General features: G+C 42.3%; 1 protein-coding gene across 2 annotated transcripts in view; it reads right to left on the bottom strand.

The window, feature by feature from the left end:
- Positions 1-16,392: 16,392 nt before the first annotated feature.
- Positions 16,393-17,409, bottom strand: part of LOC144497335 (cystathionine gamma-lyase-like) — a 50,878-nt gene continuing 49,861 nt past the window's right edge. For both annotated transcript variants that reach the window (XM_078218450.1, XM_078218451.1), the window contains one exon: positions 16,393-17,179. In XM_078218450.1, the coding sequence (XP_078074576.1) occupies positions 17,129-17,179 (51 nt within the window). In that variant the 3' untranslated portion in view covers positions 16,393-17,128. The remainder of the gene's footprint in view (positions 17,180-17,409) is intronic.

Below are 17,409 nucleotides of genomic sequence, written 5' to 3'. Positions count from 1 at the left end.
AGTTCAGGAATTGTGTGCCCCCTGTGTCCTTTACACTGATATTAGGGTGGATGAATTCCCCAATTATTACTGCCATATTGTTTTTGCAGTTGGGTACAATAACACTGATTTGACATCAGTGGATCAGACTGGGAGCACTCAGGGCACAAACAGGAAATTTATCCTGAAACTGACGGACTTGTCTGGCCTGAACCAGGTGTACCTGCACACCATTTCATTCGCATGATTGCTGACAACATTGTGTAGCTTGGCGATTTTTACCATTTCCACCAAAATTCTCGATGTGGCACTCAGTTTGCTGTTAAACCTGTCAAAACGTCCAGTCACAATGATACAGTTGAAGTTACAGCCTAGCATGACTGGCCTGGAAATTGGCAGCAGCGGTGGGAGTTGAAGGCACACATTAAAACACAACTCTTAAAAGCATGGGAATTTTACTAAATTTGCTCTGTTAAGAAGCTTCTGAAAGCAATGCACCCTTTCACAGATAATAATGCTGTACAACAGGAGCACTAAATCATGAAATTAATTGCAGTATGTTTCAACATATTTTCCATCACAATATTGTGTGCACTCAAAAATGCCCATCAATATTTCATGAAGGTCCTTTAAGGTCATAGGAACAGTAGCAGAGAAATCAGCCATTCAGCCCTTCAAACTTGATCTACTATTCATTTAGATCATAGCTGGCCTGTACCTCAATTCCATCTATCTGCCCTTGGTTCTATAATCATTAAAACAATTGCGGAAGAAAAATTAATCAACCTCAGAATTTGCAATTGGCTGTGCTTTTAGAGAGGAGTTCACAATTCCCATTCCCTTTCTGTGAAGAAGTGCTCCCTGAATAGTCAAGTTCTAATTTTAAGGCTAGATTGCCCCCTCCTGTACCCCCTCGCCAGAGAAAATAGTTTGGGGAAGCAATTTATTTGCATAGTGGTGCATAGACTTACCTTCATTCCGCCAGGGTAGGCAGCGCTGCAGGTTACTAACTGCTCAGGCCCACATTGTGCTATGCAAGCCAATTTTTCACACCCTAATCTTTTATCTAACTTGTCAAATACTTTAATTGGCTGGAATTATCTGCCTGCTCCCGGTAGTGGGATCTTCTGGTTCGCTGACAGCGAATCCCCATTGCGGAATTCCTGGTGGTGAGGGGACCATATAATGCAAAGCTCCGTTTACAATGGCGGGACTAGGAGATCCTGCTGCTGGCCAATGGCAGGTCAACTCCACCATTGCGAAACATGTTGCGGAGAGCATGGAAAATCCTGCCCAGTGTCTTAAACTTCTCAAGTAGATCAGCCCTTAATATTCTATTCTCAAGGGAATACAAACCTAGTATTGACTACTTATCTTCAATTTCACCTTTTTAGCCACAATATGATTCTAATGAACCTACAATCTGTTGAAGACCAATATACCCTTCCCAAGGTGCAGTGCCCAGAACTGAATGTAGTAATTTAAGCAAGCTCTAACCAGAAGCTTTTAGTTTAGTAGAATAATTTCCACCCATCTGTATGCCAACGTCCTTAAGATAATTAAAATTCCATTAGCCATTTTATTATACTTTATGCCTGTCTACTGGTAATTAATGATTTCTGTATATTGAAATTGATCTGGACATCTGATGTCCTTCGCAGTTCCAAGATTCTCATCATTTAGAAAATACTCTGATTTGTATTTTTTTAGCTCTAAGGTAGACAACCTCACACTGAACTCCACCAGTCACAGTTCTGTCCAGATATTTAATGGATCAGTTAATATTTAGAATCTTTTGCTCCATTTTCGTGATGTACTGTAACACTCAACTTGATGTCAGCAGTAAGCTTGGATGTATGCCTGTGTATTCTTCATGTATAGATATAATAAAAAGCTGAGGTCCTTGTACAGGTCCCTGGAGGACGCCACTAGTCACCTCCTATCAATTTGAATACATTTCATTTATCCCTGCTCCTTGTCTTCTACCTCCTAACTAATTCCCTACCCATGCCCAATAAGTTGCCTCCAATTCTATGTTCTTTCATTTGTGTTAACAATATAGATGCTGTGCAAAGTGCAAATGAATAACATCCAGATACATTTCTTACCTATCATTTTAATGAATTCCAAAAAGAATTGAATAGGTTTGTTAAATACGATGTTCTCTTTACTCTCTCTCTCTCAATAGTTTATATCTGATTGAGTGCTCAGTCACTCTGTCTCCAATAGAAATATTCAGCAAGTTGCAGAACTAAATCACTGAGATCATGATATAAAAATCCATTTCACAGATTAATAGTGCCATAGTTCTTAAAATTACTGTAATTTAGTAGCCCAAATGTCTTAGTCACTGAGTAGACTCAGTTCCCCCCTGCTCATATTGATTAGTTGGCCCACCTGCAGGCTCAATGATATTTATGGCTTCCTACACTTGCAGACTGTAATGGTTATTGCTCTCATACCGCATCTATTATTTATTTGTCCCAGGAAGAATCAGCGGGAATATAAAATATTCAGGAGCAAAAATTGCCTCACAATTACCTCCTCTTTTAAAATTCTCACTATATTACTACTTTTTGCAAAAACAATACTATCAGAAGAGTGGAAAATAGTTTGGGTACAGTTAAGCTACAGAGTACTGCTCATGTTTAATTAGGTACGGGGCAAAATGGATATGTCAGTGGCATAAAGTGAGCTGATAACGAAGCAACAACTGTTTTGCATCACACACCTGATTTATATCCAAATTCATGCATTACTTTTCTTCATGACACAAGATTGCCTTGAAAGTAATTTTTAAAAATGCATGTCAGCATTGCCAATGCTGTAATATAGCACAACTGGTGGCATAGTGGTTAGCACTGCTGCCTCAGCACCAGAGACCTGGGTTCAATTCTGGCCTCGAGTGACTGTGTGGAGTTTACACATTCTCCCCATGTCTGCAGGGTTGATTGGCCGTGTTAAATTGACCCTTAGAATCGGGGGGGAATTAGCAGGGTAAATATATGGGGTTACGGGGATAGGATGGGTGGGATGGTTATTGATGCAGGCTCATTGGGCCAAATGGCCTCCTTCTGCACTGTAGCGATTCTATGATTCTAACCCACTTGTTCATGTTTTTTGTTATGAATGTTACATTTTTACCCTTTAAAGGTGTGAATTTAAAACTCCACAGCAATTTATTTTCCTCTAAATTGTCACTTGACAGTAATTTCTGTCAACAAAGCATTCTACATTTACCCCTACGTTTAAAATGAAAACAGATCAACTTAATTTATTAAAATCAAGTCAGTCCTAATTGTAACATGGAGCTCTTATTGTACCTTAAACTTGTCATATGTTGAAAGCATTTTCACACCATCCTCAAAACCACACAGGAAATGGCACTGGGAATAAAAATCCTCGACTATGATGTGATAATCAGCTTTTAGCATTTATTTTAATGTATTCATTTATCATTCTGGGGAGAGAGTTATGATCACTATCTTGGGGATAGTGATCATAACTCTATCTCCTTTACGCTAGCATTGGAAAGAGATAGGATCAGGCAAGCTAGGAAAGTGTTTATCTGGAGTAAGGGGAAATATGAAGCCATCAGGCAGGAGATTAGAGGTGTAAATTGGAAGGAGGTATTCTCGAGGAAAAGTACTGAAGTAAGGTGGCAGATTTTCAAGGAATGTTTGTCTGGAGTTCTGCATGACAACGTTCCGATGAGACAGGGAGGTTTTGGTAGGATACGGGAACCGTGGTGCACGAAAGCTGCGCTGACCCTAGTCAAAAAGAAAAGGAAAGCGTACAAAAGGTTCAGAGAGCTAGGCGATGATAGGGATCTAGATGAGTATATGGCTTATAGGAAGGGACTTAAGAAAGAAATTAGGAGAGCCAAAAGGGGGTCACGAGAAGGCCTTGGCAGGTAAGATTAAGTTCTAAGTTCATGGAAGTTAGTAAGGTAGAGGGTTATAGGTAAGCCTAGTAGGTAGGGACATGTTCGGTGCAACTTGTGGGCCGAAGGGCCTGTTTGTGCTGTAGCTTTTCTATGTTCTATGATGATAGGATTTGGCAGTTCAGACAATGTCTGTCTGTTTTATATGTTCAATGAGAAATTTACTGCACAAAATAAAATCAATCGGAACTTAGTCTGCCCCTGTTTTGGTTTTCATTATTTGTTTTTCACCTGTATATTACTAGTCCTTTTTTGCTTATGATGGGCAGTTTTTATTCTGCATAGATACAGAATTTTACATAAAATTAATGATCATTAGAAAAGGGGGAAACATTTTGTAGGAATACCACTTTTTTGTCCTAATTTTAAAATGAGTTATAATAACAGTGTTATTTATGCATGATGCATGTCGATCACAAGAAATTGGACCAACTTCTCTGAATGGTGAATGTGCAGCTTAGTCTCATATGTCAGAGAAGGCCGGTTCAGTCTGAACTAACCACTTGGTGGTGTTAGGAGGGGCAGAACCACTCGCTGTGGAATCATTCTAAGCAATGAGCACCAAGACTGATTCCTGTGAGGACAATGTCAAGAAGAGAGCATTAGAAATACAAGTGCAGAATCTAAATTTATATACATAGTGGAAAATAATTAAGCAATACAAGAAGGAAATCAAAGTACGAGCAATTTATGCAACAATCTGGATAAAAACTAAGTTAAAGAAGTCACGCTGGTGGGCCCAATGCCCTCTGTTGGGAGCACCTTGCTATGATGAAGGCTTTCCTTGCCACTCTGCCAGACCCTTGCTGTCACCTGTCCTCCATCCTCTGGTTTCTCCTCAGCATCTTCCTCCAGGTCCTCCTCTTCCACCTCAGCAGTGTCCACTCGGTGGTCCTCCTCTGTGATGTCTCCCCGCTGCTGTGCCAGCTTGTGGAGTGCACAGCAGGCCACGATGATGTGGGAGACCCTAAGGGGCTGTACTTGAGGGCACAGGGCAAGAGTGATCTAGGCAGCAGAACCGCATCTTCAGTAGCCCAGTGCACCTCTTGATGATAGACCAGGTGGCAGTGTGGGCCTCATAGTCTCTGCCTCGGTCTGGGGCCTCCGCATTGGTGTCATCAGCTATAACCTTAGCAGGTAGCTTCCCAGCAGCCTGGGATGGTCCTCAAAGAGCCTGGGAATGTCAGAGCAGCACACAATGTAGCTGTCGTGCACGCTCCCTGGGCACCATGCTCTCACGTGCATGATATTCATCCGGTGGTCACAGACAATCTGCACGTTAAGGGAGTGGAACCCCTTGATGAATGGCACCCCTTGATTGTATGCAGGGTGATGTGCACATGGGGCATTCTGGCGATGGCGGTGAGGCCTGCAACCTGGGCTTCCTGTTGGGCCTGGCCCATATCAAAGTGGGTGTAATTGCCTGCCCGGGCGATCAGGGCATCCGTCACCTCATGGATGCACTTGTGCCCAGAGGAGTGGGAGATGCCACAGCGGACTCTGCTGGAGGCCTGGCAGGACCCAGTGGCATAGAAGTTGAGGGCGGCCATGACCTTCACTGCCACTGGGAGCAGGTGTCCACCAGTCCCACGAGGTGTCAGGCCATGAGGACCTTGTACAGGTGACCCACTGTCTCCTTACTGAGTCGAAGCCTGCGGTGAGCGGCACATGGCAATCTGCAGTCCATCAAAGGACATGCAGATCCTGTAGAGGCAGAGTCTCCTTCTCTGATGTCCTCTGGCCTTTCCCTGGGGTTGAATGGGTGGCCGTGTTCTGCCCCCTGCCCTCCTACTGCAGCCTCTGGCCTGGGCTGGCCTCACAACAGGCAGACGTCTCCCTCCTCCTCCTCAGCAGACAAGAGCATCACTGCCTGGTCTTTTGACTCCAAAGCAAAATCCATGAGAGCGAGAAAGTCAGTAAGGTTATCCAGCCTGGACCCATCACTTCCTCCCAACCACCCATGTCCTCACTAGTCTGGATGCTGGCAACCCGACACCATCCCTGGTGCCATGGTGCCGACCGCTGCCACATCATCGCCATGGGGGGCACGGAAATCATACGGGTGGCTGTGAGGAGGTCCCCATTGGTAACTCCTGAAGCATAGACATGCGTGCACCCACCTGGATGTCTGGTGCTTCCAGGAATGGCTTGCAGTTCAGACGGACGGTGGAGAAGCACCCCCCTGATTATGAAGTGATGGATTCCTATTGAATGCAGCACCGCAGAATCCATGCAGTGTGAGAAGCTGTGTTAACACCAGCAGAGCTCCCCTAATTGGGCTGGCAGCTGCTGGGCCTGGTGCTTATTACTGTTTGTGGAGCCTGGACTGGAATGTCAGCCACAGTCTGTCCAGCAGACAGATGGCAGGGGAACCATGGTGACATTGGTGGGATTGGGACTTCACCCCATATGCTACCCCTCGGGGATTGTTCAGTGGCTGGGGGAATGCGCGCCACATGAGCCCCAAGGCAGCAGTGACCCCCGGACATGAGGACCAAGGTACCGGCACAGACCCCCAAACCCCTGCACCCATACGAGCCCCCCCACCCCACCCTTCACAATGGCAGTGGACTGAGACGCCCCCCACGCCCTCTCCGCTGCATCCCGCAAGTTGGTACTCACCACCTCGATCCCCTTCACGACTGCTGCACCACACTTGTACAGAGCAGTAGTGATTTGCACCAGTGTGACGTGATGCTGGAGATGTGGCAAGCATTCGGGAGGGGGGTACGCTAGTGTCTGGAACAAGCTGCCAGAGGTAGTAGTAGAGGCAGGTACAATTTTGTCTTTTAAAAAGCATTTAGACAGTTACATGGGTACGATGGATATAGAGGGATATGGGCCAAATGCGGGCGGGCACATCTGTGCTCAGCTGATCAGGGCTTTGTCTATCTGTCCTTCTTCAAAGAAGACTGTCTCCAGCTGCCTTCGCCTCTGGCACGTCCTCCTGCATTATAGTGCTATGCTGCTCACTCACTACCTATCACCTTATTTAAACCTGCAGAGTTGCCTTCAAAGGTGACCAGCTGGTGGATGGCTCACTTATAAAATGTAATAATGCTTTTTCACAGCGATGCTGCTGCCTTGGCCGAATGATGGTGAGGGTGAAGGTCTCCTTAAGTCAACATCTACATCTGTGAAAGACATGAGAAGAAACCTTGGCGAGCAGAAGACACTGTAGTGTTGTGCTGATGTTTCCCAACTGAACTCAATGTTTGGCATGCTGTCAGATAGGGTGCAATACAATGCATTCCCTTAATGTGTACATTGGCTTCTACAATCATCATCTCCACCATGAGTGTCCATCTCACCCATGGCCGACTCCCTTCTCCATCATTGTGATGTTGTTAACATAGGGGCCTCATTTCCCCTTCTCAGTTCCATCATGAGTCTGCTTCTCCTACAAGGGCAAAGGAGAGCCTGATATGGGACTGCTATCCTGTATGGCCAATACCAGCTGCTCTTATTCACTACAAGCCAAATTTAGCAGGGCTCACAGGTTCTCAGCTCCAAGCCATTATGAGGGGGGAGTAAGTGCCCTGGACACAGGAGCAGCATGTGCTGAGGTTCCTCAGCTGGTGTATCTGTTATAGGGTTAAAACCAAGAGGCCTGTCCCAAGATTTCCACACACTTTTCATAACCTGGAAGCTTATTGAACAATTTTGACAGTGGATCCAGGTTTTCTCAGGTTGATTTTTGAATCTGTCTAAATGAATGGGACACCTGTAAAGATATCATAAGAAACATAGCTTGGAGTAGAACATTGTTCTAAAGTTTAAGCTAAACACAGAAAACCTCTGTCCTTGTTCACAGCTGAGGTTCTCCACTACCGCTGAAAATGAATGGAGTTTTGACTGGAATGCCAAATTCTCCGTTCTCACTTTCCGCAGGGTGGCCATGGGCGAGATCGAAGAATTTCACCTGTTAGGCTCCTGGACCGGTGGACCCAAAACCCAAGGTATATTATGAGGTCAGGTTAGATCCCAACAATTTTTTTATTTTTGGCATAAATGTGAGGATAAGATGCTTCTCTCCAGGTGTGATTGTACTGACAAATTCAGGTTCTTTTATCAAAACAAGCTTCATTCATAACACAGGTTCCATTTAGCTCAAACAAAATGAAACAGCGTAACTCTTAACAATTGAACAATCTTTAAACATGGAAGAAAAGTTCTAATTTCTAACTTATCACTATTCCAGTTCCAAGTAAGCAACAGTCTTCCCATGGACTTAACTTCACTTTAAATATAGTTAGCAAACCCACACATACTTGCGTTAAATTATGGTAACATCCATGAAAGTTCCAGAGAGACCTTTCAGGCAGAGGGAGAGCAGCTTGTAGGTTTCTAAGAGCCCTCTCCAATAACTGAAGTAAATTGAATCAGAAAGCTGTTTTTCCGCTACAACCCTAACTCCTCCCATTAATCACATCACATGACCTGGTATGTCTAAACAAAACCTTCCATTCCTTTAATTAAAAAAAATCTCAGGAGAAATATCCATTTATGAACAACAGTCCATCAGCCAACTGCTAAATAAACACTACATGGCTAAAATGAGTAATTATCCTGCTGTGCAACATCTGAAATGCATGTTTTCCAGACATACTGACTCCCTGTAAAAAAAAACACAATCTTAAAATGTTCTACAGAAAAATAAAATATGTCAATGGCACACTATCATCACACATCCAATGTGTGCAATTAGCTAGAACCAATGGAGATAACTCATCACATTATTGACAAATTATAGACAATTAGCCATTTCTAACAATTGAATGAGGTGGACTTGCATTTTTTGGGCATAAAAAAGAGGTTGTGTGGAAGAACCAGTTTAGATCTTGAGGGTAGTTGAAGATCCTTCTATCAGGATGAAAATTGTTTCCAATAAACTTCATGGTGGATGAGTATCGAGTGCTACTGTATTGGGATTGATTTGCTGACAGATTCCCTGCCAGTCAAAATCCCAGGAAGGTGTAGTGCTTCTTGGAGGCAGTGCTTATTTCTCTGTTGGGACGAGGAATTCAGGTTGTTACCCATTTCTTTGGATCAATCATCCATTTGAAGCATGTAATTGGTGAAGTTTAATTGATTAGTATACTTTAACCCATATTCTGCCTCTGTTAGTTAGTTGGTAAAGTTTCTAAAACTTGTTTATAATCAATAAACTTTGATGCAATTTACTGATGTGGTGTCTGAGTCTTTGCCGCATGGTTCTATCTCTGTCAAATTAAAACAGTTAAAAAGGGCAATTTGGGTTCCAGTATTAGGCTGAACTGGAACAGTCTAAAATATCAAAACACCCCCTTTTTAAACTTATGTTACAAGGAAGTTCAATGTTGAGGGTTAGATCCAAGCCAGAGTAGGACAAACTGGTGAGGTGGCTGAAGCACGTATTAGATTTCACCTCATTGGCACATGTGTAATTAATAAGGCTTAATTTGTCAAATTGTACAGTACATGAATGCTTGGTGCTGAAAAGTGTTCATTTGCATAATATTGGGATAGTTCACAAATTTTGGGGTCTGTTAAGAACTCTTTAAGATGTGGTTTGAAGAAAGAACACTCCTACCCCATTGCCTGCTGCCTGCCTCACTCTATAGTTGCTTCCTATCAAGCCCCATGGCCGACTTCTCTCCAATGTCTGCTCTCTTCCTTGCTCCTGCCCTGGCCTAGACCTTTGAGGACTTGCTTTCCTGCTGTTTCCAGCTTGTTCAATCAGGGGAAGCTGGGAGCACTTATCCTATTGATCAAGAGTTGCAAATCTTTGGTTAGAAGTCATTAACTGTGTCGATTTGGATGCTCGGGCTTGATATTTGAAAGTTGAACTTTGAACTGCCTAGAATAGACAACAAGATAAATCAAGAAATGGGGTTGGGAGGAAGGAATGTCCATTGCAATTTTAAGATCTTGGAAGAGAATGGTTTTGAATACAAGATGGTATAATCAATCTTTCGTTCAACATGGTGAGGATGCTGGGAGAAGGAAAACTAGTTCTGTGATAATAGTAATAATAAGTAACAAATAATGATGTTGACTTATTAATTATAACAGGTAAGACAGGCATTTGAGTTACTTTGATCTTGAAACCAAGACCACTTTTAAGGTAATGTTGTTGGTTAAGAACTTCCACTGACGACTGTACTTCATAGAATCCCGACAGTGCAGAAAGAGCCATTCAGCCCATCGAGTCTGCACTGACAACATTCCTGCCCAGGCCCAATCCACGTAACCCCACATATTTACCTCACTAATCCCTCTAACCTACGCATCCGGGGACAGTAAGGGGCAATTTAGCATAGCCAATGCAACTAACCTGCACATCTTTGGACTGTGGGAGGCAACAGAAGCACCCAGAGGAAACCCACATCGACACGGGGAGAACATGCAAACTCCACACAGTGACCCAAACCAGGAATCAAACCCGAGTCCCTGGCGCTGTGAGGCAACAGTGCTAACCACTTTGCCACCGTGCCGTCAATGGGAAATCATGCTGCATTGTCAAGAAGTGACTGGTTTGTGAGGGAATCTGTGTTTTCATGTTTCTGTGTCTTGAGGCAGATCTAACCGAAGATAAAAACTGAACTAAACACGTAAAGTGAAAGGAAGGCAGAAAAGGTAAACAAATCAAAGTGAACTTTGCAGTCTCTAAGGAAAATTAGGAGCAAATGGAGGTGGGGAGAGTGAAACTAAACCTTGGTGAGAGATATAAAGGGACAAGGATTAGTCAAAGCTGAGAAGTAGAGGTTGTTGACTCCAATGGGGCAGAACAGGCATGCGGAAGAAGATTCAAGAAGATGCTAGAAATTGGGAATAATTAAAGAGAATAATATTATTGCAGTTGTTTCCATTTTGAAGATAAAATAGGTCAATCTACACCATCCAGAGTTGAGCAGGTTGTGTAGATGTGTGCCATTTGTGGTGAACGTGGAACTCAAGGTTGATTATACACAGCTGTTGGCTATGATCAGATTAGTCTGAAAAAGAGGAGCTAAGACAAACAAGAGTTTGAAGGACTTTGTCATTCACTGTGATCACTGCTGAGCCAATTTATAAAATGACTTAGTTGTATCTGCCGCTTACTGTGTAGTTTATAGTTTGCATTCAACCACAATTTGCCTGATAATTCTTGTTTAGCTTGTTAATTCTGGGTGTTAGAGTATAGAACAGATAGTGTTTGCTTTGTTCACTCTTGCATAGTAAAAATTCTTCTTTTTAAAATGTGGAATCTTGTGGCCTAATTCCTTTAGTAAATAACTGGGATTTTGTGGTTCTCCCATTTTAAAGAAGGTTACTGGTCTCTATGGGGATCAACAAGTTACAAAATTATGCCTATTGTGCAAAACATTACAACACATTGATGGATGTCACAAGAGTTCTTCTGAGGTGGGAGGGCAGATCTCATAATGTTAGAGCCTCCCCCGCAATCAGCTTGGCTGCCTTTATTGGAAAGCTAGTTTAATAGTGTCGTTTGGACTATGGCAAAAGAAGATACAGCAGATAACTAAATGGTGAGTTACTACATTCTTAGAGACAGTATGCAAAGCACACAGAACATGTCTTTGTCCTTTTCTGAGTGATCTTCAATTGCATAGAAAGTATAGACCATGCATTTAATGGAGCATAATAATAAATTCAGATTGATCCCAAGTTGTTGATTCACACTGATGTCATTTTAGACAGTAGTTGCAATCCTGAGTAATTATTGTTCATGTGCGAGGATAGACAGTCAATTGCACAGCGGTAAAAGTTATAAATATACAGTCGATTTCAAAGCACAGTGCTGCTGCCTGCTGTTGGATTTTTACTTTGCTGACGAACACTAAAAAAGGTTAATAATGGGAAAGCTAATGTACTTCCAAGAGACATTTTACTTACCAGTTTCTTAAATAATTGGATTTTAAATCCAGTAGCTGAAAAGAGATTTTGGTTTACATTTAATGCCTGATGCAACCCAAATAGCAACATTTATCTATATTAGTCTCGAGTCTATTGTGCTCACGAGGCATGGGAAAGCATTGTCAAAGGTGTCATCATAGCAAAGTTTTGAAATTACTATTCCATGTGGTTCAGATAAATTCAGAAAATATATCACTAGTGACCGAAAAATGTCAATTACCTCCCAGGGTTCACCTTGAGGTTCTACAGCTTTGAATTTGATGAACTGCCTTTCATGTGGAACTCCCTCTCTGAACTCAGACAACTGTAAGAGATCCTGGGTACCAGCAACCTTAGGCACACTTAGTCGACTCTTAATACAAAGAGTGCTAGACACCACGCATCCAATGCAAGGTCTTTAATTACTTGTGCACAAGAAGAACTCCCCTCCTCCAAATGAAATGGCTGGAGTGGTTCTGACGTTACAGAAAAACAACTTAGCAATTATAGTCAATTACAGCAAATCAGGAACAAGCATTTTGTTCACATCCTCCATTGACATACATACTTGCAAATTAAATCCTGGCTTTTCGCCCCTTCTCATTCAATGAAAAATTGACTTCTGCTAATCCTTCATTTGTATAACATATCCCGATATCTCGCCTTTGGTATTTGTTATGTAAAAATCCGGTCTGCCTCACCCTCCGGTTATGATCACAAAGCAGAATGTTAAGGCCTATGCGAGTGAAGATTATCCTGAAAGCAGACAGGTGCCCTTGAAGGTCTGCAATTGATAACGTTCTCACAAGCTGTTACAGAAAAGGCATGATTTTTTTAATCCAAGAATTTTAACTGCCACAGCATGGTGGCACAGTGGCTAGCATTGCTGCCTCACAGTGCCAGGGACCCAAGTACAATCTCCACCTTCAGTGACTGTCTATGCAGGTTCCTTCTGGGTGCTCCAGTTTCCTCCCAGTCAAAGATGTGCAGGTCAGGTGGATTCCACCCACAACAGCTCCCTCCCCGCCCAAAAAAAACAAATGATGTGTAGGTTAGGAGGATAAATATGAGAGATTACAGGGATTGGGCCTGGATGGAATGCTCTGTTGGTACAGACTTGATGGGCCAAATGGCCTCCTACACTGAAGGGATTCCATGAACAGTTTGGTGATGCTCCACACTAATTATATCACCATTATCCATCACAGGATTTCCAGCATTGACTTTGATCTTTTTATTACCTCCTATTTGTTGCTTACGAACAGGTTTTAAAGTAAAGTTACCAGATAAGCAAGCAGAAAGATAGCGGCTCAAAAGAGTGCAGCTGGACAGTGACAGGTTGAGAATTTTGGGCGCACTCTTCCAACTGTTGAGAAATACAGCTGTTCCCCTGATTATATTGCCCCCTACTATTACAGTCATATTTACTTTTCCCACTTAAATGGGTCCCTGCACCACAATATTCGGGTCAGTTTGCTCATCCACCGTGCAGTCCACTCTCTCATCCATACAAGTTGTAAGAACATCAAACCTGTCGAACAATGGGAAGGACTGAGCCTCTTACATGGCTCAAAAAAGGGAAAAGTGTAACAGGTTTGAGTGCCCACTGCTGCTCTGCTTATAGCTCTGCTCAATTGGTTTGTGGGGAGGGGTGGGTGGGGGGTGGGGGGGGCAGCCATTGTTTTGGGCAGTGGGGACTAGATGTCCATGTGGATCATCTGCAGCACCCGCCCCCCCCATGATTGTTGGGGTTGTGGCGGGGGGGGCGGGTTTGGCTGTGTTCAGGCTGCTTGCAACAGCTCTCTCCCTGGCTGTTAGACTCGAGCATGTGCAATATCAGAAGTCCGCACCTGCACAATATCTCTCTCTGTAGCCCACTGCCTGCAGCAGTTACAAACAGTCTAGCTCATATTTTCAATGTCTATGTCCGTAAGATTGGGCGTAGGAACTCTCCCATTTTCATGCTAGCTGGATACTTAGAATCATTCTCGTAAAATTCCGCCCACTGATTCCCTGCGTACTCTCAATACTTAGGGTTAGAAATGGATAAGTTGTGATTATAGTCCAGAAGGATGTGGCAATATTCTACTTGGCCTCTTACCTGTGCAACTCAAGCAGACGTATATACCTGGCTTCAGATGGCCAAGAAATATAATCTTAGAGAACTGCACCACTGACAGTCGTGCCAGCAATACTAGCTCAAATATAATTTGTAAACCAATAATTATCACCTGAGTGATTACAATTTGTCTCAGACCTGATGCCCTAATCAATGTTGATAAACTTTAGGTGCCAAGGGATATAAGGGGCCTTCAGCATTATTAAGGACCAATGCTGTTTGTGTTGTTCAATACCTGGACTTTCTCAGACCCTCTATGTATCAGTCTTTCCACAGTATCAGTTGTGCATTCTATGTTCAGACAAATGGATACAACTAGATTTATTACACTGACCATGCTCAACTATGCCATCCAGAATAATTACAAATGCTTTTCATAAGTGTATTTTTTTCATGTATTTAATGTAAGTGATGGGCATTTCTACAATGATTGTGAACAATGGTACTCTTAATTACTGCATTCATATATTCAAAGCCAGAATAGAAACTCCAATTGTTTTGGCTCAATATATTAAATAGGATAATATTGAAGGATGTACTGCACAGCAAATGTCCAGTTTAGGCACATGATAAACAACAATTTCTAACGTGTATTTTATCTTTTTGCATGATCAAAGAACAAGAAATGCAAGGTCACGCACCACAGTTAAAATTTAATGTTTAGACAGCAACCTAGAAATCATGATTAAAGCAAAATATGGTGGATACCAGAAATTTGAAAGAAAAAAAATAGCACTGGAAACAAAATGCGAGAGAGAACCAGAGTTAATGTTTCAGGTTGATGACGTTTCATTAAAATTGGAAAGTGTTCGAGGAGAAGTAATTGGTTAAACGAGTACCGAAACATCAAAAGAAGAACAAAAAATACGTTTATTTTAGCATGGAAGGAAGGAGGCAATGAATGTCAAACATGAATAACTATAATGTGCTAACTTGGAAAGACAAGTAAACTACTGTTTCAGCTGGGAGGAGCGTAAGGGAAGAGGTGAAAGGGCATGTGTTGTATCTTGTGTTTTTCTGGAAAGATACTGTGGAAAAGACATCAGGAGGGTGATTGAGGTATGAACAATGATGTCATGGAGTCCCTTTGGAATGCTGCATGGAGAGGGGGTAGAATTGCTGGTGGTGCTGGCAGAAGACAATCTGTTGAATGTGGGAGGTTGGTGGAATGGAAGACGAGGGAAAGGGAACCCTGGGTTCTGGAAGGGGTGAGAGCAGAAATGTGGGAAACAGTGTACAGTCAGGGCTCTGAATGACACTGGATGGGAATCCTTAGCTGTGAAAAGGACAGAAACACTGAAAAATGTGGCTTCTTCAGGACAAATGCGATGAAAACAAAAACTTAAAGCAGCAAATATAGTCCTTACGGGAAGGAATATGAAAGGAAGCATAGCCAAGGTAGCTGTGGCCTACAGCAGATACTGGTCAATAGTTTATTCTGAGAAATGAAGACAGAAGTCCAAGAAGGCAGTATTCAGAGATGGACCATGTGAAGACAAGTGAAAATGAATAACATTTTCCAGTTCATGGCAAAAGCAAGAAATGCCAGTGATAAAATACTGGGATAAAAGCCAAAGTTATTCAATATGGGAACATGTTCCGCTTGGTGGAAGGAGTGCTTTTGGATGGGTATTGATTGGACCTCTGACAGCCCTCAGGCCACTCTGGTGGAGGTTAGACTTGTGGGTGGGGTTTTGGAGGTCCATCAGTGAGGAGAAACTTTTTTTTAAAAGTGAAGAAGTGATGCAGGTGAGAGGGGGGAAAAAGTCAAGATGGGAAGAAAACAGTTCTATGGGGCAAGAGAAGGCTGAAATTATGGGTTTACAAGGACCATTGGTAGATTTTGGGAAGGAGATAGAAGCTGGCTGTGCAGGGATGATACTTGAGGAAATGGAGGGAAAAAAATAAATCAGCAGAAGAGAGAGGACAGTGTCAGTTTGGAAAGTTATAGCTTGATGTTCAGTGGGAGGTTCATGGTCCAGGGGTAATTAGCATTTAGCCTCAGCAAACAGAGGTCCGTTCACCAAACATCACTTGTCAGCAGGTTTACTGACCATAGTGGGCCTGACAGAACTGTAAGAGGGGCTGGGGGGTTATAAAGGTCAGAGCAATGGACAGGAGCAGAGAAATCGAGATGACTGAGGTCACACCAACAGTTCCCAATTAAAAGAATCAGCGGGAGTAACAGATTACAGAGCATGGTTCAGGTTGAAGAATAATTCTGGATACGAGTGAAAGATTCTGCTGTGAAAGAAAAAGACTTCTAGCCAAAGAAGTGGATACAAAGCAAAGAAATGTGTAATACAAAAGATGCATTGGAGATGTAACTTGTTTACTTCTTCCCTTCCAGGTAAACAGATGTACATGTAATTCTTTCAATTTAGTGATATTCACTGCTCACAATGCAGTCTCCTCTATGGTTGGGAGACGAAGACAGACTGGTTGACCAAACTATCTTTGTTCAACGTGATTGAGCGTTGATCATTTAAATTCTTTATTGCACACTCAACTCAGACTTTCGCCTCCAATATTGTCCCAAACAAACTAAAATCAAGCTCAAAGAATAGTATTTAATTTTCCAATTAGGAACTTGTACAATCACATTGATTATAACATAATATTGTTGAATTCATTGTCCCTTTTAAAAATACATACAAACAGAAGCTACTGGTATGGATTCTGCGATTCCCATTTATACCTCTTCTAGATCAGCCTTTTTTTTCTTGCAACATTACCATTTCATTTCTTGTGCACCATCCTTTTTGTCGCTTCCCTTCTCCTTGTTCTTCCCTACCCCATCTTTCCCTGCCTCATTTCTAATCTTTTCCACTTCTGATGAAAGGCTATGGTCCTGAAATATCTTGTTTCTGAACTGCAAAGTATTTATAGGAATTGTTTTAATTTCATAATTAATTCTCATCTCCACTATATTTTTCTCCATATTACTCTTATCATTCCAGAGAAGTTTAAAAGTTTTAAAAACTACATTTAAGAAATGAATTCAAGTCACCCTTTACAAAGCTAGACTAAAAATAAAGCCAGAAATCTGCAACTTTTTCAGTGTCATGCATTCCAAATCAAAGCATCCCAAGAGGCCACAGTTAAACAAAGCTTCATCAAATTTCATAATTGATACAACAGGTTTAGACATTCTTCTTTCAAGGCTTTGCCCCATCAAAAGCTGCATTTCTTCCAAACAAACACTCCAGTTAATTGTGAAGTAATTTGTTGTCTTGCTCAGCAGGTGTAAGATCAGGATGCTGGAGAAAGAAGTTAACAAAAACAAAAGTAAGTGACTTTTTCACAACTCAGTCCCATTACTTAAAATCCTTTTCTCCTAATCCTTCACCTAAATGGGGAATAAGTTGAGGCACAGAACTGGGATCTGATATTGGACCAGCAACAGAGGGTATTCTAGTGATTTATTTGTCAGAAAACACCGAAAAGCTGACGGAGCAAAGTGCAGATCATTAAAAGTAACACCTTGCGT

This window comes from Mustelus asterias, chromosome 8 (assembly GCF_964213995.1).
Source record: "Mustelus asterias chromosome 8, sMusAst1.hap1.1, whole genome shotgun sequence".
NCBI lineage: Eukaryota > Metazoa > Chordata > Chondrichthyes > Carcharhiniformes > Triakidae > Mustelus > Mustelus asterias.
Note: the sequence above shows the minus strand (reverse complement) of the source record. Positions and strands in the feature narration are given on the sequence as shown.